General features: G+C 33.5%; 1 protein-coding gene across 7 annotated transcripts; it reads left to right on the plus strand.

Moving 5' to 3' along the window:
- The first annotated feature begins 578 nt into the window (after positions 1–578).
- CSN1S1 (casein alpha s1) lies at positions 579–25,426 on the plus strand. 7 transcript variants are annotated; one of them, XM_054687865.1, is made up of 20 exons: positions 579–788; positions 9,717–9,789; positions 11,163–11,225; positions 12,365–12,400; positions 12,849–12,869; positions 13,275–13,313; positions 15,130–15,153; positions 15,657–15,692; positions 17,437–17,460; positions 18,735–18,767; positions 18,930–18,950; positions 19,036–19,080; positions 19,849–19,890; positions 21,042–21,059; positions 21,145–21,186; positions 21,505–21,546; positions 22,374–22,400; positions 23,493–23,641; positions 24,239–24,282; positions 25,105–25,426. In XM_054687865.1, coding segments are annotated over exons 3-19 (651 nt in total). In that variant the 5' UTR covers positions 579–788; positions 9,717–9,789; positions 11,163–11,174; the 3' UTR covers positions 24,240–24,282; positions 25,105–25,426. The 7 variants fall into 7 exon arrangements, with proteins under 7 accessions (XP_054543840.1, XP_054543842.1, XP_054543843.1 ...); XM_054687867.1 differs by having other exon boundaries at positions 19,039–19,080; XM_054687868.1 differs by having other exon boundaries at positions 18,738–18,767.
- Positions 25,427–26,043: the final 617 nt, after the last annotated feature.

A 26,043-nucleotide genomic window follows, 5' to 3' on the forward strand; every position in this document is an offset into this window, starting at 1 on the left:
CCTTCTACTTGCTTGCGATTACACTTCCATCATCTATAAACTTCTCACTTGGCACCTTTCTAAATCTTACCCAAATATTGTCATTTCGGATTCCTGGCCACCTGATTCCATTATATGCTACTGCTTTCTAGGTTTCTGTTTACTTCATTTATCATATCAAACACTTAGAAATTAAAGCCTTAAAAAAAATCTATTGTTGCATTTTTATGTGACTTTTAATCTGTCTCTGTGACATCTTCTCTACAGTACTGAAAAGGACCACGCTGGATATTTCATTGATACCCAGAAAGTCAAACTCTGAATCATGAGAATTGGCACTACATTAGGAATTGTGTTTGAGATGGTCCCCCCAGGAGTGTTGCATGAGGATGATGGAGAGGCAATCTGAGGACGGCATGGCAAAGGGCTGACCGAAACGCTTGAGAAAACTCGGGTACATCATCAGGGCGGAAAACCGCTCAGGAGGGGCGCCCTGAACTTGCTTTGTCCTTGGAACTCTCCTCAGTCGTTACCTAGCAACAGAGGCCCACTAGGGCAGACTTGGCCTCACATATGTGGGGGGGGGGTGTGAGCTCACGTACATGGCCTGCGAGGCTAGATTGTTTTGGCTTTTTCTGACTTATGAAAAAACGCAGATGTCTCTGTTCCTATGCCTATATAACCATGCTGAGTAAAATAGAGACTCACTGCTTCGTGCTCATAGCACTCCACCGTATGGTTAGTACTTCGCGATCAGCATCCCAGATCTCCGAGTCCACTAGAGACTCACACAGGAGCTGGCTGGACAGGTACACCAAAGCAAGCCATTCCCTGAATGGTGGGAATCTGGGACTTTTTAAGGGCAAAGGAATGTGAGGGACGTGCAGGACTCCACATGTCCAGTTCCAAGTAGGTGCCAGGCAGTCAGGGTGACATGAATCAAGGTGTTTTTGCATCCCAACAGGGTGTTTTCTCAGAACACAATCAGTTTTCCAAGTTCCCAGAACTGCAGATGGAGCCAGTTAATGGTTAATTATAAGGAAGGAATGTGAGTGGTGCAATTCAGTGAGCTAACAGTTAATCCTAGAGAGGAAATGCAACTTACTGAGTTAACAGCCTGAAGAGGGAACAGGAAATGACTAGAGTTTAATTCCACTCATTCCTAATTTTTAGTCTTGGAGTATATTTTTGTTGTCTCAAAATGAAGGGAATCCAGCTATGGTACTACATTTTTGTATTTTTTTAATATTTTATTTTATATAATTCTTACATCTTTTTTCATCTTTGCATAATGTATGCATTTTCATTTTGGTTATATTCCCCATACAATTGCAACCCCCCTTTTTTTGACTCTAGTCCTTCCTTTCCCCATCCCTCCCTCCCTCCCCCACCCCACCCCCCAGTGTGTCTCTGGTTTATAGTTGCTTGTTGATTTTGACTTTTACTTTGTATTGATTAGTCTTTTTCCTGGTCTCTTATTTAGGTTTTCTAAATTCCTGCTATGAGTGAGGCCATCTGGTATTTTTCTTTTTCTTTCTGACTTATTTCGCTGAGCATGATCCCTTCCAGCTCCATCCATGTTGCTGCAAACTGCATGTGTTTATCTTTTTTGATTGCTGAGTAATATTCCATTGTGTATATGTACCACATCTTCTTGATCCAGTCATCTATTTTTGGGCATTTGGGTTGTTTCCAAAGCTTAGCTATTGTAAATAGTGCTGCTATAAACATAGGGGTGCAGGTGCCCTTTGGAATTACTGTTTCGGTGGGTAAATATGTAGGAGTGGAATTGCTAGATCATATGGAAGCTCTATGTTTATACAGCTGGGACTACATCAAATTAAAGAGCTTCTGCACAGCAGAAGAGACAATAACAAAAACAAAGAGAAACCCCATCGACTGGGAGAACATTTTTGCACACAACACTAATGATAAAGGACTGATCACAAAAATCTACAAAGAGCTGATGAGACTCAACAAAAACAGAAAATAATCCAGTCAAAAAATGGGCAGAAGAGCTAAAAAGAAACTTCTCTGAAGAAGAAATGCAAATGGCCAACAGGCATATGAAAAAATGTTCAACATCACTTGTAATCAGGGAAATGCAAATCAAAACTACAATGAGATACCATCTCACACCAGTGAGAATGGCACGTATTAAAAAAACTAGGGCCTCCCCCGTGGCGCAGCGGTTGAGCGCTGGATTGCGAAGCTGCCCGCAGCCTCTGCAGCGCTGGTTCGATTCGCTCCCCGGCCACAGGAGGAGGGTCCCACATGGCACGCAGACCTCTCCTGCCGCCCGCTGCTCCCCTCAGCAGTATACTTTGGTCCTACTGCCTGCTCTGCTCCCCGCTCTGGCTCTGGTGAATTCTCTCACCCTCCCGCGCTTCTGACTGTACCCAGTGCTTGCATAAATAAATAAATCTTTAAAAAAAAAAAAAGTAGCAACAACAAATGTTGGCAAGGTTGTGAAGAAAAAGGAACTCTCCTGCACTGCTGGTGGGAGTGCAAACTGGCCCAACCACTATGGAGAGCTGTGTGGAGATTTCTTGAACTACTAAACATTTTTGTAATTCTTAAGCACTGGCAATGTTGTCTCAGGCCTCCTCTCTCCTCCTCGCCAATTACCTCACTGCTATCTTTCTTCTGAAACACTCCTACCCCTGTCACCCAAGAGGGATGGACATTTGAGCTTGAATCTCCCCAAATGAAAATACCCCATTTTATAACCATTTCAGGAGGGTGAAGGTGTCCCTTCTCTGTTGTCACCTGTGTCTGCAGATCCTAGGGAAGGGACGGAATTGTTACTGTACTTCCACTTCTATATTCTTCATTAACTTTATTCAAGTGACCTCCCTACATGGAAGTTTGTTAGTCTAGAAATTGGACCTTTTCTTTAACTAACTGTTGCCATCTACTGTTCTCAGAGTCTCTAATGTGATCCTGGCTCAGAGGTTTGTTCTCCATTCCACCTTCAAACTGCTGTTCCTGGACTTTTAGCAATGCCCACACAGTGGTCCAGTGAAATTCCTGACCTCATTTGCCTTCACCTCATTTCACTAGTTAGCCTCCCTGTGGCATTACCAAGAATTTCTTTATCTTTAAAATGTTTAATTCTAAAATTTCCCTCTCTGCTCTAATATTCACTTTTAAGCACTTTGGTACTTCAATGAAAGTGCCAAACATGCTTACTAGTTATTAAAGATTAAATGATGATGAAATGTTATTACATATATTAATTATAGTTACTGAAAGAAAAAAAAGAATCAGAAGAATGTGATTGGGTAATGTTGGTTTAGGAAACCAATGGTACAGCAATAAAAAAATTAAAAATAATAAAAATAAACAATGATCATAAAGATGAAAAAAAAGAACCACATATCCATAAGTCTGCAGGCATCGGAGAAATATTGTGAAATTGTCTTTAGTAATATTATGATTTTTTTTACTCTACTAGTTTATCTCATACTGTTGTTCACTGATAGATTAGACCAGTTTATCTTATGTACCTGTTAGGTGTTCTCCACTTACAAGTATTTTACTTCCTCTATCACTTATGCAATGATATAATACCTTGTACGCATTAAGTGTTATTGTTGAGTGACAGAGAAAACAGCATGGTGTATTAGAGCACTGGTTCTGATGTTGGAAAATCTAAGTCACCATTTCCTTGTTAGCAGATACAGGACCTTGTATGGAAATTAATTTAGAGAAAGTTTGGTTTCCTTATCTATAATGGAAGTATAATGCCTGCTTTCCCTATAAAACATGGTTGGACTGAGAAGTAAGTGGAATAATTATAAAAAGAATTTAAACGTGATAGAGAACCATACAAATTAATAAATAAGTGTACTTCATTCTGATGATGGATAGACTATTAACCTATCCAGTTAACTATAATTCTGATAGCTAATAATGTCTGTTCCATACCTTGTATCTTCATAGTAACATTGTAAAACAATATCCAATGACTAGACCCAAGAAAGACTATCAATTATAAAAACTATGACTTGTCAAGTCAAAAGAAGATGTATTTCTGATTGGCAAAACTCTCCTTGCCCATCAAATCATAAGCTTTCAGAAATTACTAGATCTAGGTAGTATTTAGTTAACAAAGTAACAGACTATAGTAGAGGGTTATGGGTGCCTTGGTGGTGGGTGTAGTGTGAGGACATGCAACTGAGGTGGTGTAATCCTACCCACTCTGAATCACAGTGTTGTAAACCATTTGTTACCTCAATAAATAGATTAATGTGGGAGCTTGTATTATTGTGTGCCTCAACTATCCTGTGTCTTTGCCTTGATTATTCTTTGCTTTTATTTTTTTTTAAAGATTTATTTATTTATTTATTTATACAAGCACTGGGTACAGTCAGAAGCACTGGAGGGTGAGAGAATTCACCAGAGCCAGAGCGGGGAGCAGAGCAGGCAGAAGGACCGAAGTACACTGCTGAGGGGAGCAGCGGGCGGCAGGAGAGGTCTGCGCGTCATGTGGGACCCTCCTCCGGTGGCCGGGGAGCAGCCGGGGATTGAACTGGCACTGCAGAAGCTGCTGGCAGCTTCACAACCCAGGACTCAACCGCTGCGCCACCAGGGAGGCCTGATTATTCTTTGCTTTGACTACACTGGGCCTCTCAGTGTGCAGAAATAGGGAAAGTTGATAAGAAACCTCTAAGGGCAAAAGTCCTGGAATGAGGATCTATACATGCTGAAAACAGCATGTGCAGAGACAGGGAAAGTTTAAGATAGGGAATCTCTCAGGGCAAAAGGCCTGGTATGAGGATCTATACATGCTGAAAAGAGCATGTACAAAAACAGCAATAGGTGTTATGACTAGAGTAGCATAAACACTGAGACTGTCCTTGACTTTCTCCTTATTTCTCAACCTTGGCTGGGGGAAGCTGGTTACTCATCCCCCATAAACTTGTGCATTCCTCCTTTGCCTGCTTGCTTCTTGGATCTTTTAACTTTCTGTCTGATTCTAAATAAAAATGAGACTGCCCTTGGAGCTGGGCTGCACTTTCTTGGTGTAGTCACTCTAGGCTTCTCATTGTTCTGGACATGGACTCTGAGTAATCCATTTTCATCCCACCACCACATGTCGTAACAAGACAGATTAATAGAAAAATCTCAATTTTCTCATATGTTTTGAGTGGGCAAAAAATCATTAGTGGAAAGATGAGTGAATTTTTGTTTTTAGGTAAGAGGAGGGTATGGTATTTGGTACTAGATACCAATAATGGACTCAGGGTTCTTTGGCAGTGGTGTGGTGTGATAACAACACCTGATGGGGGAGATCCCATACATCTAATTCACAAGCAATGATGTAAATTCACAAGCACCTCAACTACAAAATAACCTCTAAATTGTAGTTGTTTGTAATTACTAATTAAAATAATTATTTTAAAAACTAAATATTAAACAATAACCACTAATCTATGATGATTGGCTAAGGAAATGTTTTGTTTTAATATTACCTTTATAGGTAAATAATTTCATGGAAACTTTCAGCATTTTTAACATCTCCATTTTTCCCATATATGTTATAACTTTTATGTGCTTTTAAGTAAGTTTCAATGGTATTTTATATAATCAAACTTTCATTATTGGGTAAGCATAAAGGAGAAAACTGTACATCTATTTTAAAATGTGCTAGTTCCTTGATCTCAAAGTGTGTCCCACTGATCACCAGTAATGAAATCACCTAAGAACTTGTTAAAATGTAGAGTTTTAGGACATATCTGAATCTGAATCTAAACTGTAGCAAACACCCAGTCATTCATAAGCACAATAAAGTTCGAAATACACTATTTTAGGAATCTGTTCTGTGAAAATATAAAATAATATTAAATAATTTCATTAACAGCAATTCAGAGTTCTTTCTACTCCCCTCTCCTACCCCAGCTCAACTTTCCTTAGTTGTGTCACTATTAGATATTTTGTCTTTACCCTTTACCCATTTTCTAAGTTTATACAAGTAAAAAATATAATTCATAAGTTGTTAAAGTCTACAAATCTATGAAGTAGGAAGATTTAATTGATTTTTAAATCATATTCTAATAATAGGTAATCTTAAATGACATTTGCTTTGTACTCTTCTAAGTGTGTGATCTTTTTTTCCCTCTCAAATCACATAGAAAATTAACGTTATTGAACTGATGGGAATGTTGAAGCATATTGATTTTCCAAGATTATAGATCTCATTATTGAGAACTAGTATTTAAATTTACAGTTTGACATTAAAACCTTGCCTTGCAACCAATATATTATGCCACTTTACTTGGACTATGTTGTTCACTTAAGCACTCCAAAGACCTAGTGACAGAGCACAAAGAATTAAAAAGAACATTGTTCTAAATACAAACACGGTTTGTATTTGTTCTAAAACCTAAACGTAGGTTCCATATTTCCAGTAGCAGAATATGCCAATACTAGACTACACATTCCTGGAAAGAACTCTATTTCAGTTCTGGATGCCAAGTTTCTTTTCACATAATAACTTAGGGCTGTCACACAGCATTCATTGTAAGTATGCTCTCAGATTTAAATGATGTGTGGATTTTGGGAAAAAAAAATATCTTTCATATTTTCCAGGAAGTTTCCTTTTGGAAGATTAGCTCTTTGTTGCATAATTAAAAGATGCTTTCCTAGAAGACCAGTCATATACCCAAATATTGCTGGGAATTTTGACAAACTACTTGGAAATTTCATGTTCTGAATTATTAACCATCTCATAGAAAACAAGTCCTTCAAAAAAGGTTTGAGTCTGGATCAGAATAGATAGCAACAGTGTTCATAATCTTGCATAGTAAAGTAATAACTTAATTCAGTGTGTTTTTCAAAATCTGTTTATTGCTAATGATGTCCCCTTTCATTTTTGCATTAATTAGTTTTTCTTAATAAGTGTGAATCCAAGAAATAAGTAACCTCTCCAACATCAAAAAGCTAGAACAAAAGGACGTTTTCTTATAGTTGTCCCTTATCTGAGCTATTTCTACTTTCATTTATTTGGGGAGTCAGTTGAATTTCCCTAATAAGTTGCATGGTATCACTAGAGTGGCCTTGGTGTGTTTAAAACAGTCCTGGTTTATGCCTATGGTTCTATTATATGTATTCAGAGAAGATCCTTTATTATCATAAATGTTCAGTTTTGGATAATCAATTATCACTCTATATATGATAATTGATATGATAATCAATTATCACTCTATATATGATTATTACTTCAGAAAATTCAGGCAATAATCTCATTTTCCTTTACTCATGGGACAAAAGTCTACCTTATTGCAAATAGTCTAATTATGTCTTTCAAAGGTGAACATTGTTTTAATGGTTGGAACCGATGACCTTTAACTGAAAAAAGCAAATGGAAAATAACAAGATAAAGCAGATAAACTTAGGTTAAATTTTGCAGGACTTGATATTTTAAAAAGCCTTCAGTGAGCACATAGAACATGTTTTCTCAAATTATAGCAAACAGTTATTTTTCACAATGATAAGAATTTTTTAAGCAAACCTAATTAACTACCTATTTATTTTATTATTCACTACCTATTTTATTTTTTTTTAAAGATTTATTTATTTTTACAAGCACTGGGGTACAGGACAGAAGTGTGGGAGGGTAAGAGAATTCACCAGAGACAGAGCAGGAAGCAGCACAGGCAGAAGGATCAAAATACACTGCTGAGGGGAGCAGCGGGTGAGACAGAAGTCTGCCACGCCGTGTGGATTGCTCCCTGGTCGGCCGGGAATCAAACCAGTGCTGCAGAGGCTGTGGACAGCTTCATAGCACTGCGCTTAACCTGCTGCGCCACCAGGGAGGCCCACAATCTATTTTAGACAAAGCAGATGTTGAGTCTTACCCATAGAAGATTAAAAATAAAAATATTTTAGATTTTGAGTTCATGAGAATAGTCTTATAATGCAGATTGTTCCCCTTTGATGATAAGTCTGATTAGTGTCAAATCTAAGATTCTCAATAGTTCAAAGGTACTACAGAGGTCCTGTTCAAATCTCTATTTTGAGCTATCAAAACTATTATAATTAAACATATTAAAATGATTAGATTTTTGTTTGTTTTTTACCCATATAATAAGTATCATAATATAAAGCCACGGGTTTGGTCAAGCTCAACTTTTATATCTCCAGTAGCTTGTCTGGTTTTCTCAACTCTGTTAATAAACATCAATGAAAGAATAAATAAAGAAATGAAGATACAGTAGTTCTTTACAAATTATGGTAGATTTTTGTACAGTATGATTCTGAGTTGGGAAAAAAGTCATTCATTCCGTATATGTTCTTAGGGAAGCAAAAGTTAGCTATTTTAATGCAGCTGAGGATGTTTGTCTTCAGCCTCCTGGGTAAACAGGAAACACTAAGTTTTTTTTTTTTTTTAAGATTTATTTTATTTATTTATGCATACAAGAGCTTGGGTGTAGAACAGAGGTGTGGGGGTGGGTGAGTAGATTCACCAGAGACAGAAAGGGGGGCAGAATAGACTGACTGAAATACATTGCTGAGGGGAACAGCAGACAAGACAGGAGAGGACTGCTTTGCCATGTGGGTTAACTCCCTGGCTGGGGATCCAACTCATGCTGCAGTGACTGGGGATAGCTTCATAGTCCTGAGATTTAGCCCCTTGCACCACCAAGGAGGCCAAACACTAAGTTATTTATATTGATATGACCAAGTCTGCAAGGAAGATAGTATCTAAAAAGAGCTTCAATAAGGAAACCTATAATCTGTGCTGATCCACAATATAGAGAACCTGAATCACTCCAGAATTTCTTTTAATCCAGAATAAACTTGTGAATAGGCAAATAATTCCATGTAATTGTGAATAGGTAAATAATATCATTATAGTATTTTTAATGCATAGCATAATTCTTACCTTGTAAAAAAGAAATTACAATAAAACATTTTTTAATTCCTCTTTCTGTATGAATATTTTCTTTGATGTATAGTATTTTTCTACAATGTACAATCCCAGTTAATTCTAAGGATAATTGGGGATTGGACTGAAATTTTCTTTTTTCCTTTTTCTTACTTAAAAGATGGAAAATCAGAGGTATGGTCATTTTTTCACAATATTTTAAGATTGTAATTCTAAAACATTTTTTGCCTTTAATTAAACAATGTAGTTAATATAAAGAAGGCTATCATAATTACACTCAAAACAAAGCAAACAAAAAACTAACTGCTGTAGTTAGAATACCACCATAATCTGTAAGTCATTTTTATTTCCTTATTAGGAAAAAAGATCGGAGACCTACAATGTAAGATACCCCATAAAGGAAATAATTACATTAGAGCACAAATTCAACTTTAAAAGGTGAAATAGTGAGTTTTTCTCATGATTAGTATGTTGATAAAAATTGAAAAATTTTGAGGAGACAGCATATTTCAAGAATTTTCATTATAGGTATTAAATTTTTCAAAGTATATGAAGGGAATATTATGATATGTTAGTCTTTCCAACTATTCATTTAACATAAAAATTATATTCCCATAATAACCATAAATTAGGAATGTCTCATTTTTAGCATTGAATAATGCCATTTCCTGTATCATCTGTTAGAGTATGAATCAATCCTTTGTTGAAACTCTCTCAGATTTTCTTGGGAGAATTGGACAGAAATCTAATTTCCCATTTGGAAGAATTCGTAGAATTTAAACATACCTATTGGTTGAACTGAAACCACGAAATTAACATTTTGTTACTTACTTGGTTTAAATAGCTGTGAAGCAAAGAGATACACCATCATCTTCCTCACCAACCCAGCTTGAAGTTCTTTCAAGTCTTGGTTCAAGGTATTGTATTTACACATAGCAAAATTACTATGATTCCACATCGTTAATTTTTCATTCACTATTCATTAAGATGCATCTATGTGATATTCTATGTATTTACAAGTACTGACCACTTCTTAAGACATTGTAGTAGTTTTAAAATGCCTTTGCAAATTTTGATACCATCTTAGAGCTTTAAGTAAAATATCAATGAAGTTTTTAAATAGCAAATCATTTTTAATTGAATTTTGTAAATAATTTGACAAAATAATAACAAATTTTAGTGAAATGTGGTAATTTGAATTGTTCTTGCTCATTTGTGGAATGCTGTTTAATAAAATAATTTCATTTTTTTAATTATCATAGTAAAGATCATTTCTAATGGCATATTTCAAGGCCATTTTTGTTCCTGTCACTTGACTAATAAAAAAATTCTGAAAAATATGTCAATGATAGATAAGTAAATGATTACTTTTAGAAAAATTGAGGTATTTGGGAGGATATGAATGGATAAAGTTAGTAAATTAATTTGGTTTTAAAAATATGCTTCTTTACTAATGTGTTTAGATTCTAGGCTGTATAACTGATGGAGTATATATAAAATATGGTAGTGTCAATTTGCTGGTTAAGTTATGAACAAATTGCTTGCATAACCTGATTTTATTTTGGTAATTTCTCTGGAAGCCATTTTCCTACACATGTAAGTGTTAGTATTTCTAGGATCTTGTGATTCAATAAAATTTTAGAATCAAATGTGGTAATACATCTGAATCTTCTGAGTCTACCAATAATTCAATCTTCATTCATCATGTCATAGATATATCTGTGCAACAAAGCATGATATGATAGCTAGATTTTTTTTAATAATTGATAGAGTTTAAAATTTTCTGTGTACTCACAGCATTTTTCATGAAGACCTTGAAAGAGGAAGTTGCTCCCAAATAGATTTAAAAAAGAAATACATTTTCAAACATTTTCAGATAAAAATTAAATGCTAGTTCTAGATGGATTTTGTTAATTACCCAATTTATCAAAGTTATTACCCAATTTATCAGAGTTAATGATCTAGGGGAAAAGGTTTTTTATAATGTGTACTTAAATATTTATGGTTCTCTATTCCTCTCATAAAACTATAGTACCACGTCAATGATCAAATATTGTGTTTTAAGGTGTTAGCAAAGAAAGATATTGGTAATATATTAATATTTATAAATAATATAAGCACTGAGCAAGTTAACTAGAATGACAAACATTTGTTTTAAGTAACAATATAAAAATCCTAAGTTAATAAAAATACTACTCAAATGAACCTATTTTTTTAAGAAAAATCAAGGATTATTTTCATGAAGTGATTTTATTATAAGATCCAACTCTTTTTTTGTTCTCTTTCCTAGGCTTTGGCAATCATGAAGCTGCTCATCCTTTCCTGCCTTGTGGCAGTGGCTCTTGCCAGGCCTGTGAGTACAGAAGATAATTTAGAGGGTTCTAAATCCTAATAGAAATGACCTCCTATCTCATCAAACTGCAATACTAAGAATTATAATCTTAAAACTTTGGGAAATGTTTAGTTATGACTTAATATTAAAACTAGGATATGACTTGCATTTTTATTATCATTATATTGTTCTTTCAAAGTCTAAACTCCAATTAAAATGAGTGACTTGAAATACAAGCACCTAAAGCACCTAACAATAAAAAATTAACATTTTTTTTAAGAAGTAGAGATGCAGCACCACAAAACACAATATACAGCATGAAATTAGGCTTTTTCCCTGGATCTATTAAAGATTAGCATATTTGTAGACGTAAAATAGGTGTCCAATAGTTCCTGACCAAATATTACATACAATCATATGTTCTGATGTATCCTACTTTTTGAAACTAAGTCAAACCCTTATTTGAGATGACTTGAATCAACCAATTTCCCCCCGAAGTATAGAAAACTGGGCTGATTCTGCTGAATCAGAGGTCAAATTATTGTGGTAATCTGACAGTGAAACTAGAAAATATAAATAAAACAATATAAACAATGTTTCTTTCTTTTCTTTTAGAATGCATACGATAACTTTTTCTAATATCTCAAAGATTACTTTGACCATTTTTTTTTGAGGACTATAAAATCATGTAAGAGGAAGTAAAATATCTAGTGAATAGATAAGTCATATAAACAGTAAGAATGAGTCAGTAAGAATGTTTGTTGAATTTTAAGAGGGTTTTTTTTCCTTACCACTCATGCCTCAAAAATTTATAAAGGTTTAAAATAATATTTAGAACTATCATATAATGCAAATAATTCAGAAAATAAAGTAATTTTTAATCATCTGGATTAATTAAAACTGATTCAAATTTTTTGTCACTTCACTTCATTTTCTCAATTCTCTGCCATAAGGAAATAATCTATTTTGCTTTGATATTTGTCAATACAGTAATTATGGGGTTTTTTGGCTTTCAGGGAAACTTGATATGATTAAAATTACATACTTTCTTAAGTAACAATGTCAGAATTTATAGTATTATATGTATATTGTAATAGTCAATATATTGTGTTTAGATCAGTTTTTGTTGTGTTTTATAATTCTTGCACTGCTTTTCACAGAAACTTCCTCTTAGACAACACTCAGAACTCATTCTGGTGAGTATTCTATCCTGTTCCAAAATCTCACTCTAATTGTGACACTTAATTGATGATGTATACTTAACACATCCCTTTACTAATATTAAACAGTCAGCTTCACATTTACTATGGTATAATATCTTCAGTTCAAGTCCTGACTATCTTGATTTGTTTTCACCACTCTTCTTAGAGAGGAGGATACATAGACATATAAATATTTATAGTTAATGAAAACCCTCTATTATAGGGAAATTATTTATTAACATAATATGTTCTGTGATTTCTTTTACCATATTTTCTTTTACTTTCATTCAAACATGGCTTGCAATTTGGCCTCACTTTATGAAATTAATCTAAAATTAGATATATGTATCTCTACCACACCATTCTAAAAGAGTCACTAACCCTCCATTTTCCATTCAATAATTGAAGTAAGATATTTTTATTTATTTTTTATTCTTTGCAGAATGACCCAGAGAGCAGAGAGGTAAGTTCTTTCTCTGCTGCCCCATCCCACCTAATCTCTCTTTCTTTTATTTTGCTATGATGAATGCTGAATATCTGTTCATTGCAATTGGTACTTACCTTCAAATGTGTGCAGTACTCAGGTCCTTGGATTACTCTTTCAATTCTCTGATTTGATTACATCTCTATTCAACTCCTTCTTTTATATTTTGGTAAGCATGAACTTGCTAAATCTCTAGACCTGGCAAAGAAAGAACCAAATAGATTGTCTCTCTTAGATTTTAAAATTAGACCATGAAACTAAAACTAATTATCTATTGTCTAAGAAATATTTTGGTTTATCTAATTATTTGGAGAGTTTGTTTTCAAATGGAAAAACATGTTCTTTTTTGGGGTGTATTTTTCATTTTCGTATTTTATTCTATAGGAAGTCCTCAAAGAAAGAAAGTTTTTCAAGTTGGCCTTGGTAAGTTTATCTACCAAATCTTAAAAATAAATTTTTGTTTATAAATAATTTTTTTCACTTGCTTGATCAAGCTTTCTTTCATTAATTCACCCAGGAACCCACAAAGAAAATGGAAATGAATATAAAAATATTTATGAGCTGCTTTAAGCCTTAGTTTTTATTTATACATTTGCCCATTTGAAAAAATACTTACGTTTCTCTTTTCTTTTTTTTAATAAATTTTATTTTTATATTCCCCATACAATTGCAACCCCCTTATTTTGACCCCAATCTCTCCCCTCCCCGCCCCCCACCCCCCATAGAGTGTCTCTGGTTCATAGTTTTTTGTTGATTTTGATTTTCACTTTCTTATAGTTATTCATTTTCCTGGTCCCTTATTTAAGTTTTCTAGATTCCTGCTATGAGTGAGACCATCCAGTATTTTTCTTTTTCTTTCTGGCTTATTTCGCTGAGCATGATCCCTTCCAGCGCCATCCATGTTGCTGCAAATTGCATGTGTTTATCTTTTTTGAGTGCTGAGTAATATTCCATGGTGTATATGTACCACATCTTCTTGATCCAGTCATCTATTTTGGGGCATTTGGGTTGTTTCCAAAGCTTAGCTATTGTAAACAGTGCTGCTATAAACATAGGGGTGCAGGTGCTCTTTGGAATTGATATTTCTGTGTCCTTTGGGTAAATATGTTTCTCTTTTCTTAACCTGAGTAAAACATGCAATTTCCACGCTCATTGCGATGAAATGTTTTCTGTGTCTACGTAATAATTAGCCTTGTTATATTAGCTATAATTTTTTGACTTCTCAGATAAAACACAAATAGAAGTTTTACTTAAGGTCGCTATGTAGATTTGATGGACATTCCAAACTTGCCTGAATGATTTTTTCTTTTTTCCAACATTTTTTAGTAATTATTTTTTTCTCTTTTTCTTTTTTAAAGACTTATTTATCGGGGCCTCCCCGGTGGCGCAGCGGTTGAGCGCTGGGTTGCGAAGCTGCCCGCGGCCTCTGCGGCGCCGGTTCGATCCCCGGCTGCTCCCCGTCCACCGGCGAGGGTCCCACATGGTGCGCAGACCTCTCCTGCCGCCCGCTGCTCCCCTTAGCAGTGTACCTCGGTCCTTCTGCCTGCTCTGCTCCCCGCTCTGGCTCTGGTGAATTCTCTCACCCTCCCGCGCTTCTGACTGTACCCAGTGCATGTATAAACAAAACAAACAAACAAACAAACCAGCAAAACAAATAAATAAAGCATGCCTCTATAAAAAAAAAAAAAAAAAAAAAAAAAAATAAAGACTTATTTATCTATTCAAGAACTGGGGTACAGGCCAGAGGCACGGGAGGGTGAGAGGATTCACCAGAGACAGATTGGGGAGCAGAACAGGCAGACAGATGAAATGCACTGCTGAGGGGAGCAGCGGGAGAGACAGGAGAGGTCTCCTGTGCCATGTGGGTATCTCCCTGGCTGGCCAGGATCGAACCCGTGCTGCAAAGGCTGCGGAAAGCTTCATAGAGCTGCACTCAACATGCTACGCCATTGGGGAGGCCCATTAATTCTTTTTTCTTATGTCGTTGTAGTCCTCATAGTTCTCCCCCAGCCGTATTGCCTATGAATCATCACCATATTCTCTGTGATCATTCTCCCCCACCTCTTCCTTTGCTGTATCCTTCAGTTCTATTGTCAGCTTGTTAGTTTTGACTTTTTCTTGACCTTTTGTTTGGTTTCTCTACCTTCCACATATAGACTAGCCTGTATTTACCTTTTCCTTCTGCCTAATTTCTTGCCTGAATGATTTTTAACGTAACTTTTCTTTTCCTTTTTTGTAGCCTGTACAAAGAGAGTGGAGAGAGGTAAGAAAGTCTCCATGAGATATAGCATTGAGTTAACAAAAGGAAGCAAGTGTTACACTACCCAATTCTTTATTACCTTTTTTATGGGGACAGACACTAGATTTATTGAACCAGGTGAGATCAAAAAAATTTGGAAATGAGGCTAAAACACAAATAACAACAAAATTTTGTGGAATAAAAGTTTAAAATATTTAAGTACATATTTACAAATTGAAAGTTTAAGCAAAGAAGGTTCAGCAAGGAGATGTTAGAAAAGATAAAGCAAGAAATATTAACATATTCACAAGCAAACATTTATTTTCAAAATTTTAGCAAGAAATGTAATATGTAATTTCTCATAAATTTTCATTTATTTTTATCCCTTTTTATTTTGTTGTCCCTTCTTCTATTTCTATGGAATATACCAATAAACAGAAGATAGTAAGGAGAATCAATGATTTTAAATTATTTTAAGATCTTTTTCTTTTAAATATTTATTACAAGCTATATCTTATTGACTTCAGCAGAGAGAATTTATGAGAGAAAAACAGAGTGATGAAGTAAGTTATCAAACTGTTCTTAAAAGTATTATGATAAAAACATGTATGTTGCAGTAAAAAGTGTTTTGATTCAAAAAAATTTCTATGGCATTTATAGATCTCTTGAACTTTTTAGTTTGACATTCAAAATGACAAATTCAGCTGAGAATTCAAAAAAACTCTGATTTTATTTTTGAAATAGTTTAGCATTTTTTTCCATTGAGGAAACATTGGTTTACAACACTATATACAACTCAGAGGGATACAGATGTTACCAAATCATACTCCACCCAGGCACCAATAGTCCATTGGGTACCCTCCACACTTTGTTAATTTCATTGACTTACTATGTGACTGTAAGCAGACAAGGCATTAGCACTATATAGATGAATGAATGAATGAATGAGTGAATTAATGAAATAATGGACTATTCAAATTATGAGCCATTCAATGAATGTTAAAGGAATGCTTCAATAAAGGTATTATATAAAGCAATATAGCTGTTGCAAGAAATTTTTACATTATATAGTGAAATTTGATTACTTACTTTCTTGGAAGGCGGTTGTGCTCACCACTATACCACCAATGCTATTAGCTTTCTTTAGACATGATCTTTTTTTAAATCTGAGTTGTCTACTAGATTTTTTAAAAATTTATTTTATTAATGCATACAAGAACTGGGGTGTAGGCCAGAGGTGCAGGAGGTGAGAGGATTCACCAGAGACAGAGTGGGGGACAGAACAGGCAGACTGACTAAAATACACTACTGAGGGGGGCAGCTGGTGAGACAGGAGAGGTCTGCTGTGACATGTAGGTTAGCTCCCTGGCAGCCTGGGATAGAACTCATCCTGCAGTGCCTGGTGATAAAACTCATCCTGCAGTGCCTGGTGATAACTTGATAGTGCTGAGACTTAACCCCTATGCCACCAGGAAGGCTCTACCTATAGTTTTTTAGCATATTTGGTATTAAGACATCACACAGGTGCTCAAATGTATGAGGTATAAAATATATCTCTAAGTATCCTCCTTACCTCAATGATTGCCTTTTCTTAGAGGATACTAGGATTGAATCAACTGAAGTAAAAAACTGGTTTAAAACTGATACATTTGATAGAAGAAATGAAACAAGTAAAAACATTTTGTTTAAAACCTTACTCCAATAAAAACAAGTAATTCTCATAAATCAAAACTAACATAGGTATATCTAGTTGAATAAATAAAAACAGCATATATCATATGGTGGGTAGAATTAGTTGGATAACTTGGCAAGCACTAATATTTTGATATTCAATTCCATGGGTAATGCCACTATTGTCTTTCTTGTTACGGTCATGAAAACTGAACACAACACACCACATGTAGGAAATCCATTTTGTTTAATTATTTATACATCATTGAACCAATATCTAGTGCACTTTCATTTATTGCAAAATCTTTAATCCAATGATTCTGTTTAATGTTCAAAAGCCAAGTTATAGAAAAGAAGAAGAAAAAGAAATTATATTTGTTAAAGGAAAAATCATTTACCACAGCATACAAGAAATACAAAATAGTTTTTTGTTAAACTCTAATACACAGAGTATGGAGATAAATTCTTCAGTTAACTTAGGCCAAAGTAGAAAAATTTATTTATTGTTTTGTTTTCTTTATCACTTGAATATTCTCTCAATTTCCTCTTGTCTTTGGCATTTATTTCATTCGGTAATTATTATTTTACATTTGAAAATTTGTTGTGAATAATAAAATTCTCTTTTATTTTCCAAAGGAACAGGTCGTAGAAGACCCTGAGGTAAGCACTAATAGATCATTTATAGATTATCTTTTCTATGATTTTTTATTCCATGCTTTTTTATTTGTATATAAACAAAATAAAACAAATGATTGAACTAAATAAAACAAAAACTTTTGGACTGTAAGAATAAAACACCGTTTACCAGAAGGGCAGGAACACAGATAAAAAGGGTTAATTCTATGGTGATGAATGGAAACTAGAATTATGGTGACAAACATATGGTGGTATATAAAGATATTGATTTAAAGGGCAGTTCACCTGCAACATATATAATGTTATAAGTTACTATTGCTTTAATTTTTAAAAAGCTGTTTTCTCAAATTGAATAATATTGAACTTCTCAAACAGGGATATTATACCTAAGAATATACAACACAGTGCCAGATTAAAAAAAAACAAACAAAAACACAAAACCTGGAAGAAGTTATTTCATTTAAAAACTATCAGCAAAAACATTGCTTATTTATTAAAATAGAGAGAGCAAAGCGTACATGAAAATTTAAAATGAAACATGAGTTTTCAACAAAACCTTGCCTCTACTATCCCACGGCGTAAGCTTACTTTCCTTTATGCTAAGGGTAGTCCTTGGGCAGAGAATCTATTGAAGCCGTTAGCTAGAGTCAATGGACTGAAGTACCTAATATAAAAATATGGAAAAAACATATTAACCCATAAAATAGGGTTAATCAAACCTCCCAAGAGATGGACAGTCTGTTGAATATTAAAAGCAATCTTTTGAAATGTGTCCTTGGGAACACAAAGTAAATCAATATGTCATATATGCATATCTGACTTAAAAGAAAAACTAAATAATTCAAAGGGTTTATGTTTTAAAAGTTAATGTAATTTTAATTCCATGCAGAAATTGGTTGTTGTATTTTAACTTATCCAGTTTATGCATTTTAAAATAACCCCACAGATAGATGAAACAAAATACCTAACCAAGGATGGATCTTGGATAGTCCAGCTCTATAGGCACCTTCCTTCCAATATTATTTTTATCAAATAAATTCATATCCATTTTTCATTCTATTCAACCATATACCTGCTTCTGTTTAAATAAAAATATTTTAAAATGGTTAGATATATTATACTCCAACATACTTTAAATAAAATTGACATTTCAAAAAAATACATTATATTATTCCTGAATCTTTTCATACCACTTCTTTCAGTTCTAAACCTAGGGATTTACAACCCAGTGTGAAATTAGTTTCTTTTCATTTGCAAAAATCTCAGCATCATTAAATCATTGGTTTTCTTTCTTTCAGCAGAAGAAATCTAGCAGTAGCTCATCAAGTGAGGTAAATGACTTTGATACTAATTCAGTGTCCCAATTGGTTGAAGTGTTTATGAAAGTCCAGGCAGAGAATCCTACTATCCTTAAGTAAAATTAATAAATTATAATTCATAATTCATAATTCATAAATTATGAAACTAACACTGCGTTGTTTTACTTTTTAAAGGAAGTTCACAAAAACACTAAGGTGAGATATATCTGTTAAATTTAAAATATCTTAACATCAGTCAGAATGCTGAAATTTACTTAGTTTTGTGGATTATTTTTTTCAGCAGAAGCACATTCCAAAGGAAGACATGCTCTACCAACGTTATCTGGTAAAATTTTAAAATTTATTAAATGTGAATGTGCCAAGGATTGAGTAAGAATGTTGTATTGATAAATTAATTCTCCCTATCTGCTGAATTTTAATCCATATTAAACAGTTTGACAGACTTTACTAGGTCTTTACTGATTCCCCTCAAAAAATAAAACAAGCAACTTTTTTATAACAGGTATATAATTCATGTTTTGGTTGGATAGATATATTTATTCTGTTTTGGGATCTGAACATATTTAAGTGGCATTCTATAGATTCAGCAAGACTTGAGCCTTTGACTCTAACCTCAACCTTTTAACAGCATGTGCTATTTGGCAATTTCATTATCCACTGTAAGTCTAACATGATTCTAAAATGATGATCGTAGTAATAAATGATGTAAAACTATATTCCAGAGTTTAAAGTCTCAATAAATATAGTTAGCATCAGAAATATCATTTTGCCCAGTTCATCTAATATTCTGATTTAAGCTGACCAAAGTTAAAATAGTTAGAAAGCTATTATGACATACGTCACACTGTAAGTGCCTTGTAATTTATTTTAAGTTAAAAATAAGTTAAGAAAATAGAATTTCTAATGTTTATAAAGGAATTAGTTGAATTAGTACAAATCAATTGTGATAGAGATAACATTAAAGTGGGATTAACAGTTCCTAATGCTTTACTCCTGGGAAAAGACATTGTATAGATTTTTAGTTAAGTTAATGAAAATGACAGAATTAGACTGAATGATTCCAAGCAACTGAAATATTTTTCATTTTGAATAGGAACAGCTTCGTAAGCTGAACAAATACAACCAACTGCAGCTGGTAATATTCTATTTACTATAATACTTGTATATCTAATGTTGTATATCAACTCCATAACTACCAGTCAGGGAGAAATTTACTTTGACCATAGTCTGCATCAAATCCTCATATAGTCTCACTGATGTTGCATTATATTTAAGAATTTATCATGAGTCTATTTTCTCAAATTTAGTCCTGGAATCGAATTCCATCAATATGCCTGTTTGTGATAAATAAACCATATACCAAATACACTTTCCATTCAGGAAAAAAAAATGTATGTGTTAGAGAAAGAATGAAGATTCTTAAATGTTTAAATTGCTTTTATCAAAACTCTCTAAGAAAAATATGGGATAGTTCATCTAAATGTTTCTGGGCCTGCTTTCTTAGATGTGAAATGGAAATCTAGCTGTATTTGTCTCCTGGTACTATTTTGAGTTTTAGAGGAGTGATCTCCTGCTAAGCTAACCCTGAGTCTGCTTGTAGCAAGCCAAACAAATGTTCACGCCTTCTCTTCCCGCCCCTATTCCCCACTCTCCATAAAATTTCCTGGGTTCATGAGAATTCTGACAACTTTTTGAAGATCTTTGATCAGTATGTGTATTTAAATGATTTGAACTTTCTGTATACTGGAGATATGGATAAATAAAAAAGTTATCAATTAGCACAGCCCTCATCAATATTTTGTGTTCATCTTTTTGAGTATCATAAGGTCTTTCATTCAGTTTTTTTTTTTTAAACTTTCTTTTAGTAATAACATGAAATTGACATAGAATTTAGGAAAAAGGCCTGTCCAAGTTTAGCAAAATTATATTTACATTTTCTTTTGCCATTAATACAGGAAGAGGAAAGCCAATAATGACATTAATTTGAATCCAAATTGTTACATCGATGCCAATTTCCAAGTTGTCTTTATTTAAAATAAAGTCTTATAATTTTAAACATAGCAATACCTCACTGGAATTAAGAAATTATATGAATAATATATTTTATTATCTTAGCTACTATTTGGATAAACTGTAATCTCAACAAGTACTAAAACTACATTGGTCTTGCTCATAATGTTCATCATGTTTCACTGGAACATCATTTCTCACTGGATAAAATAAATGTTTGTTATTCATAAATGGATGAAATCAAATTACTAAAATAAAATGTTTTCTTTTCCTTAGAAAGCTGTTCAAGCGCAGGCAAGTATATTGATTAAACCTGGAATATTTTATTTTTTCCTTTACAAGCTGTTTTTATAATGTGTGCTCCACTTTTTTTTAATAGAAGAATATTCCAAAGGAGAACTTGCTCTATCACCAATATCTGGTAATATTTTCTTTAAAATTTATATTTCTCTTAAAAATGATTAATATATAGCCTTAAATACATTCCTATATAATTGATAGCTTGTTGGCTTCCTCAGAGTACAGACTTTACAAATTCTTTTCCAAACTATTGTAAGTCAATTCTTAGCTGACTGTTTTTCTAAAACTATAAAAGAAAGTATTTTGTTTATTTTTATAATTCTGGCATAATATACAATCTGTACTAAATTGTATAGATGATGATGTAGTCTTGGTGCACACACAAAAAAAATGTATTGTAAGATGTCTGAGTAATTTAGCTGTGTTTCCTTTTCTACAGGAACAACCTCAGAGAGTGAATGAATACAATTATGTTCAATTGGTAATATTTTGTTTAATAGATTACACAATAATACATTTCGAAGTTTAAATATGTTTGTAACTAAAAGGCCTCACACTTTTGAAAAGAGTTCTTATTTCTCACTATCGACTTTCTGAAATAATTTATCTGTTTCAATCTGGGAGATGAAAACTTGTCTCATCTTATGAGAACTGTTCTGCTCAGCTGATATGGGCATTACATTTACAATCATAAGCATTCTGAATTGTTCATCTCTATGGTTATATCAATTTCTGTTTTTAAAATATTCCTTAATTTTATACATCTTTGTCCAAATCTTGAATCACAAATCCAATTTACTTTAGGAATCTCAAATTTAGTTATAATCATACTCTCTTAAGCAAGGCATATTTATTATTTATTAGTTGACATACTTTTCAGAAACAATGTGAAGAGATATTAAATGTCTTTGTCAAGAAACTCTCTGACCCTCTGTTTTCTCATTTGTGAAGTGAACTTATCGGTAATACATAATAGAATATTCTTCTCTGCCCTATATTTCATTGATTGCACAGTGTCCCTGGGCTTCTGATTTCATTTTTAAGAAAATAACTTGTTGCTACAAAATATGTGCTGTGCTACCTAAACAATTCTGATTCCTGTGATTAATGAGACCTGTTCCACCCCATAGTCATGGAGGCATCCAGCTACTATTTGGCATGTAGTGAATCTTGTAACTATAATGCAGTTGGCAAAATTTGTGTAGGATCCTAAATCTCTAACATGAAAAGTATTTCAAACAGGTTGCTTCTTCATCTTTGAATTTTGTTCAACCTTCAGTGGTAACTGTAATTCTCTTTTTCTTCCAGACAGAGCCCATGAGTGTAGTGAATCAGGTAAATCTGTGTTTGTTTATGTGTGTGTGTATTTTTATACTGCCACAAACTGTCTAGTAGCAGTCACTATTTTTTTTTAACGGTAGTACTAGTTGCATCCTTATATATTTCTGTGTTATTATTTCTTAGCTACTGATAATTGTCAGACACCCCAGTGTTAGTTCTAACGTTGCTATGAAAGATCAAATCTAAGTTTCCAGGAGAAATGAAAGAATATACCAGATTCTCTGGTGCCTTACTTCTACTGTTTTTAATATGTAGTTAATGATTTTCTTATTTAATCATTAATAAGTGCAAAAACTATAATATAAAAGTGAATATTGGGGAACTTCCAGAATACTCCAAAACTGTTCATAATTTCGCCCTGTAAAATGGCCTATAAACATGAAAAAAAAAGTGAAAGAATAACTCTAGGGCCATCTCTAGATAAACGTAACTTCTGGTCAACATTTAAGTCAGTACAATGCCAACTGGCTAATCATGTTATCACAAGGTGACTTTTTATTATTCTATAGAACTTGTAGCAAAAATAACCTGAGTTTTCTATGTTAGGTATTATACCTTCTAATCATATTATCTTAAGCAAATCATGCACTATCTTTCAGATTTCTTTTCTCACTTGTGAAATTTATATGACTCTATTATTTTGTGACCAAACTCCCATGTCTTAATTTTTGGCAGTGTTTTGTGTGTGTGTGACTTCAACTTTTAAAGGAAAACTAAAATATACAGTTAAATGGGAAAAATTACCCTTGCCAGCTCAAATCCCCACGAGTGTATAAATAATGCAATAATTATATCCACACTACTACTTTTTTTCTGGACTCTAATAATTGAGTGTGTGTTAGTAATGTTGATTCTTAAAATTCAGTATTGAATAGTTACCTTAAAGAAAAGACCTAAAAAGACACTTTCCGGGGTATTTTCACCATGATTGATGATGATTTTCATCATCAAAAAGAGTTGATTTCTGCTTTTCCCTCAGGGAGAAATTATCTCTTGTGATATTAATAATCATGTTAAGAATGAATGAAATGGGATTCAAAGCAGCAACTGAACATACATTTTTATTTTTCAATAATCTTTTCCTAGCCTTTTCAGCAATACTACCAGCTTGATGCCTACCCTTATGCTGCTTGGTATTATTATCCACAATACATTACTTATCTACCATTCTACGACATCACTAACCCCATTGCCTCTGAGAACATTGAAAAAGCTAACATTATGCCACAGTGGTGGTAAGTATTTTTAAATCACTGCATACTGATGTTCTATCAAAAGAAATTTAATTATTCATAGAACATACCCTAAAAATATATCTAGAGAAGCATGGTAAATCATGATTAGAGCTTTATTCTAGAGTTTTCTAAAATAGAAAATCAGTAATGCTTGCTTGTATCTATGTATAATGTTAATCCATTACTTGGGGAATGTGTGTGATAGTGCCACCCTATAAGTGAAACTCATTCTCATGAGGGTAGGGAAAAATCTCTCCAAATTAAAATACAGAAATTCAACTTTATCTTCTTGCAATTCACTAGTCTTTAATTGCCTCCCTTTTAATTATCCCCATGACATACATAAGAATGCAGTGTGGGGAGATGGAGCACAGATTTTGGCATCCCAATATCCTGGATTCAAGTTCTAGAGATTTTGCTTACTTAAAACAATACACTGATACTTGTTTTTATCAGTTTAAAGGTCATTAAATACAATCATCTTTACTAAGTATAGTTCTAGGAAAATAGACCCAAGAGTAGAAATAATTTTCCTTGATTAGTAATATTTTATTACTATCTTCAATTACATGACTTTAACAATTTTTGTTTCTTCAGAAGAACTAAACGAATTCTTAGAAACTCCACAATTATGAACCTTGGTAAGTTTGGAAAAGACCTGTCTAACCATTGACCTTCTTTCCTTTTGATATTAAGTACAAAAATATGATTGCATAATATAAAGCTTTTTTCCCCATGAAGCTTAGTTACTATGGCCACATTTACATTTAGATCATAATTAAATTGGCGAGGACATTTGTAAATTTTGTTTCATAGTCATATTCTATTTGAATAGCAACTTAAATATTACCCTGTTTTAACTAATGTAATTCATAATATTGAAACTCCTATGCAAGTATAGGGATATGGATATTACTGATTTTCCATGAAAATATGACTTTGAGACAAGAGAGAGACCCATAGTGGGATCCTGTTCTCTATGAACATGCCAATAAAAATCCTTATCAAGTCACATAGTGAAACCAAGTGTTTGTCAACAGGCAAACAGACTTCAACTTGTAAAGATATGTTCTAAATACGTCATCCATCATAACGAAGCTTTTAATTGTGTGCACACACATGTGTATGTGTGTGTTGTGAATTCCCTTTCAAGAGCTAGAAACTTCCCTTCCAGCAGATAAAACTAAGAAAAACAATAAAACTCTGACTTATGTAGAGGTTTTATCTTCTAATTCCCCAGCTATATTTTCTATATCACTGAAACACGAAATAATACCTAATAATATATTATCTCTAAAAGTTAGAAATCTGGAGCAGTAACAGGAAGGAACAAATAACATTATAAGCTTCATCTTAAGATGAAAAGAAAATGATTATTAAAATGAAACACATCATAAAAGTATCTCTTGCTCTCAAAAACATGCACTATAACTAAACACACCAATTTCTTTTTCTATTCACAGATGTGACTGAAAATTCCATCGAAATTCCTCCTCTGCCTCGCATGTAAAACCATCCTATTCAAAGATTTTGCTGTTATTTTAAAATAGGACACTCTTGACTCCTCTACTATGTATTAGCTAGCATATAATTATTTTCTTGTTCGTTGGCAAAATTCCAGTTATATCATGCCAGTATAAAGGCTACTGAGCCAGAGGATATTAAAGGCTTTACTATTTTTCTATGGAAATTTTGTTTAAAAAGTTTTTGAATTGTTTTTTTCTGTAAGTGCCATCATTTCAAAAAATTGTGTGCAGTGACTGAGATTTCTTCTTCATTTCAATAAATTACATTTTAAAGCACAATCCCTATTCTCTGTCATTATTCTACTTGGTAGATTACACCTAAACCTATTTAGTTTTTAAGTATGCAAGTTTACATTTTCTCTAAATTTTTCATGACACTTTCAATCACATTCGAAATGAAAAACATGTTTAAATGTTCACTTCCAAGATCTTTCATGTGAAGTCTGCTGTTTATAGAGTATTTCCCAAGATGACATAGGTGCAGCTACAGAGAAGAGCAGCAGTGTGGTGGTTGTGGTTGCATTAGGAATCTGAACAACCTAGATATGCAATTTGCTTGTCATCAAGACCTATTTGGGCCTAATAAATTTGATTACACCTGAGTTTATAACTACATAGATTAGATAATAATAATTTGGTGGATCATTATAGAACTTATGGTTGTTATGTATCCATGGTGGTCTGTTAAGGGTCTTCCAGAGCCCCTTGGGGAGCTATTTCTCAAAATGACAATAATTACTTGCCCTTATATCCTCAGAGTGTCAAGTGACAATGTCAGGGTGTATTCCATGCTTCCCAATCAATACAAATTGTCACAGCCCTTTACAAACCATTGAACCATTGAAAGCAGAAGGTCATAACACACAAGTCACAAGT

The sequence above is a fragment of the Talpa occidentalis genome, unplaced genomic scaffold (assembly GCF_014898055.3).
Source record: "Talpa occidentalis isolate TD23 unplaced genomic scaffold, MPIMG_talOcc4v2.1 talOcc4.6, whole genome shotgun sequence".
Classification (NCBI taxonomy): Eukaryota; Metazoa; Chordata; class Mammalia; order Eulipotyphla; family Talpidae; genus Talpa; species Talpa occidentalis.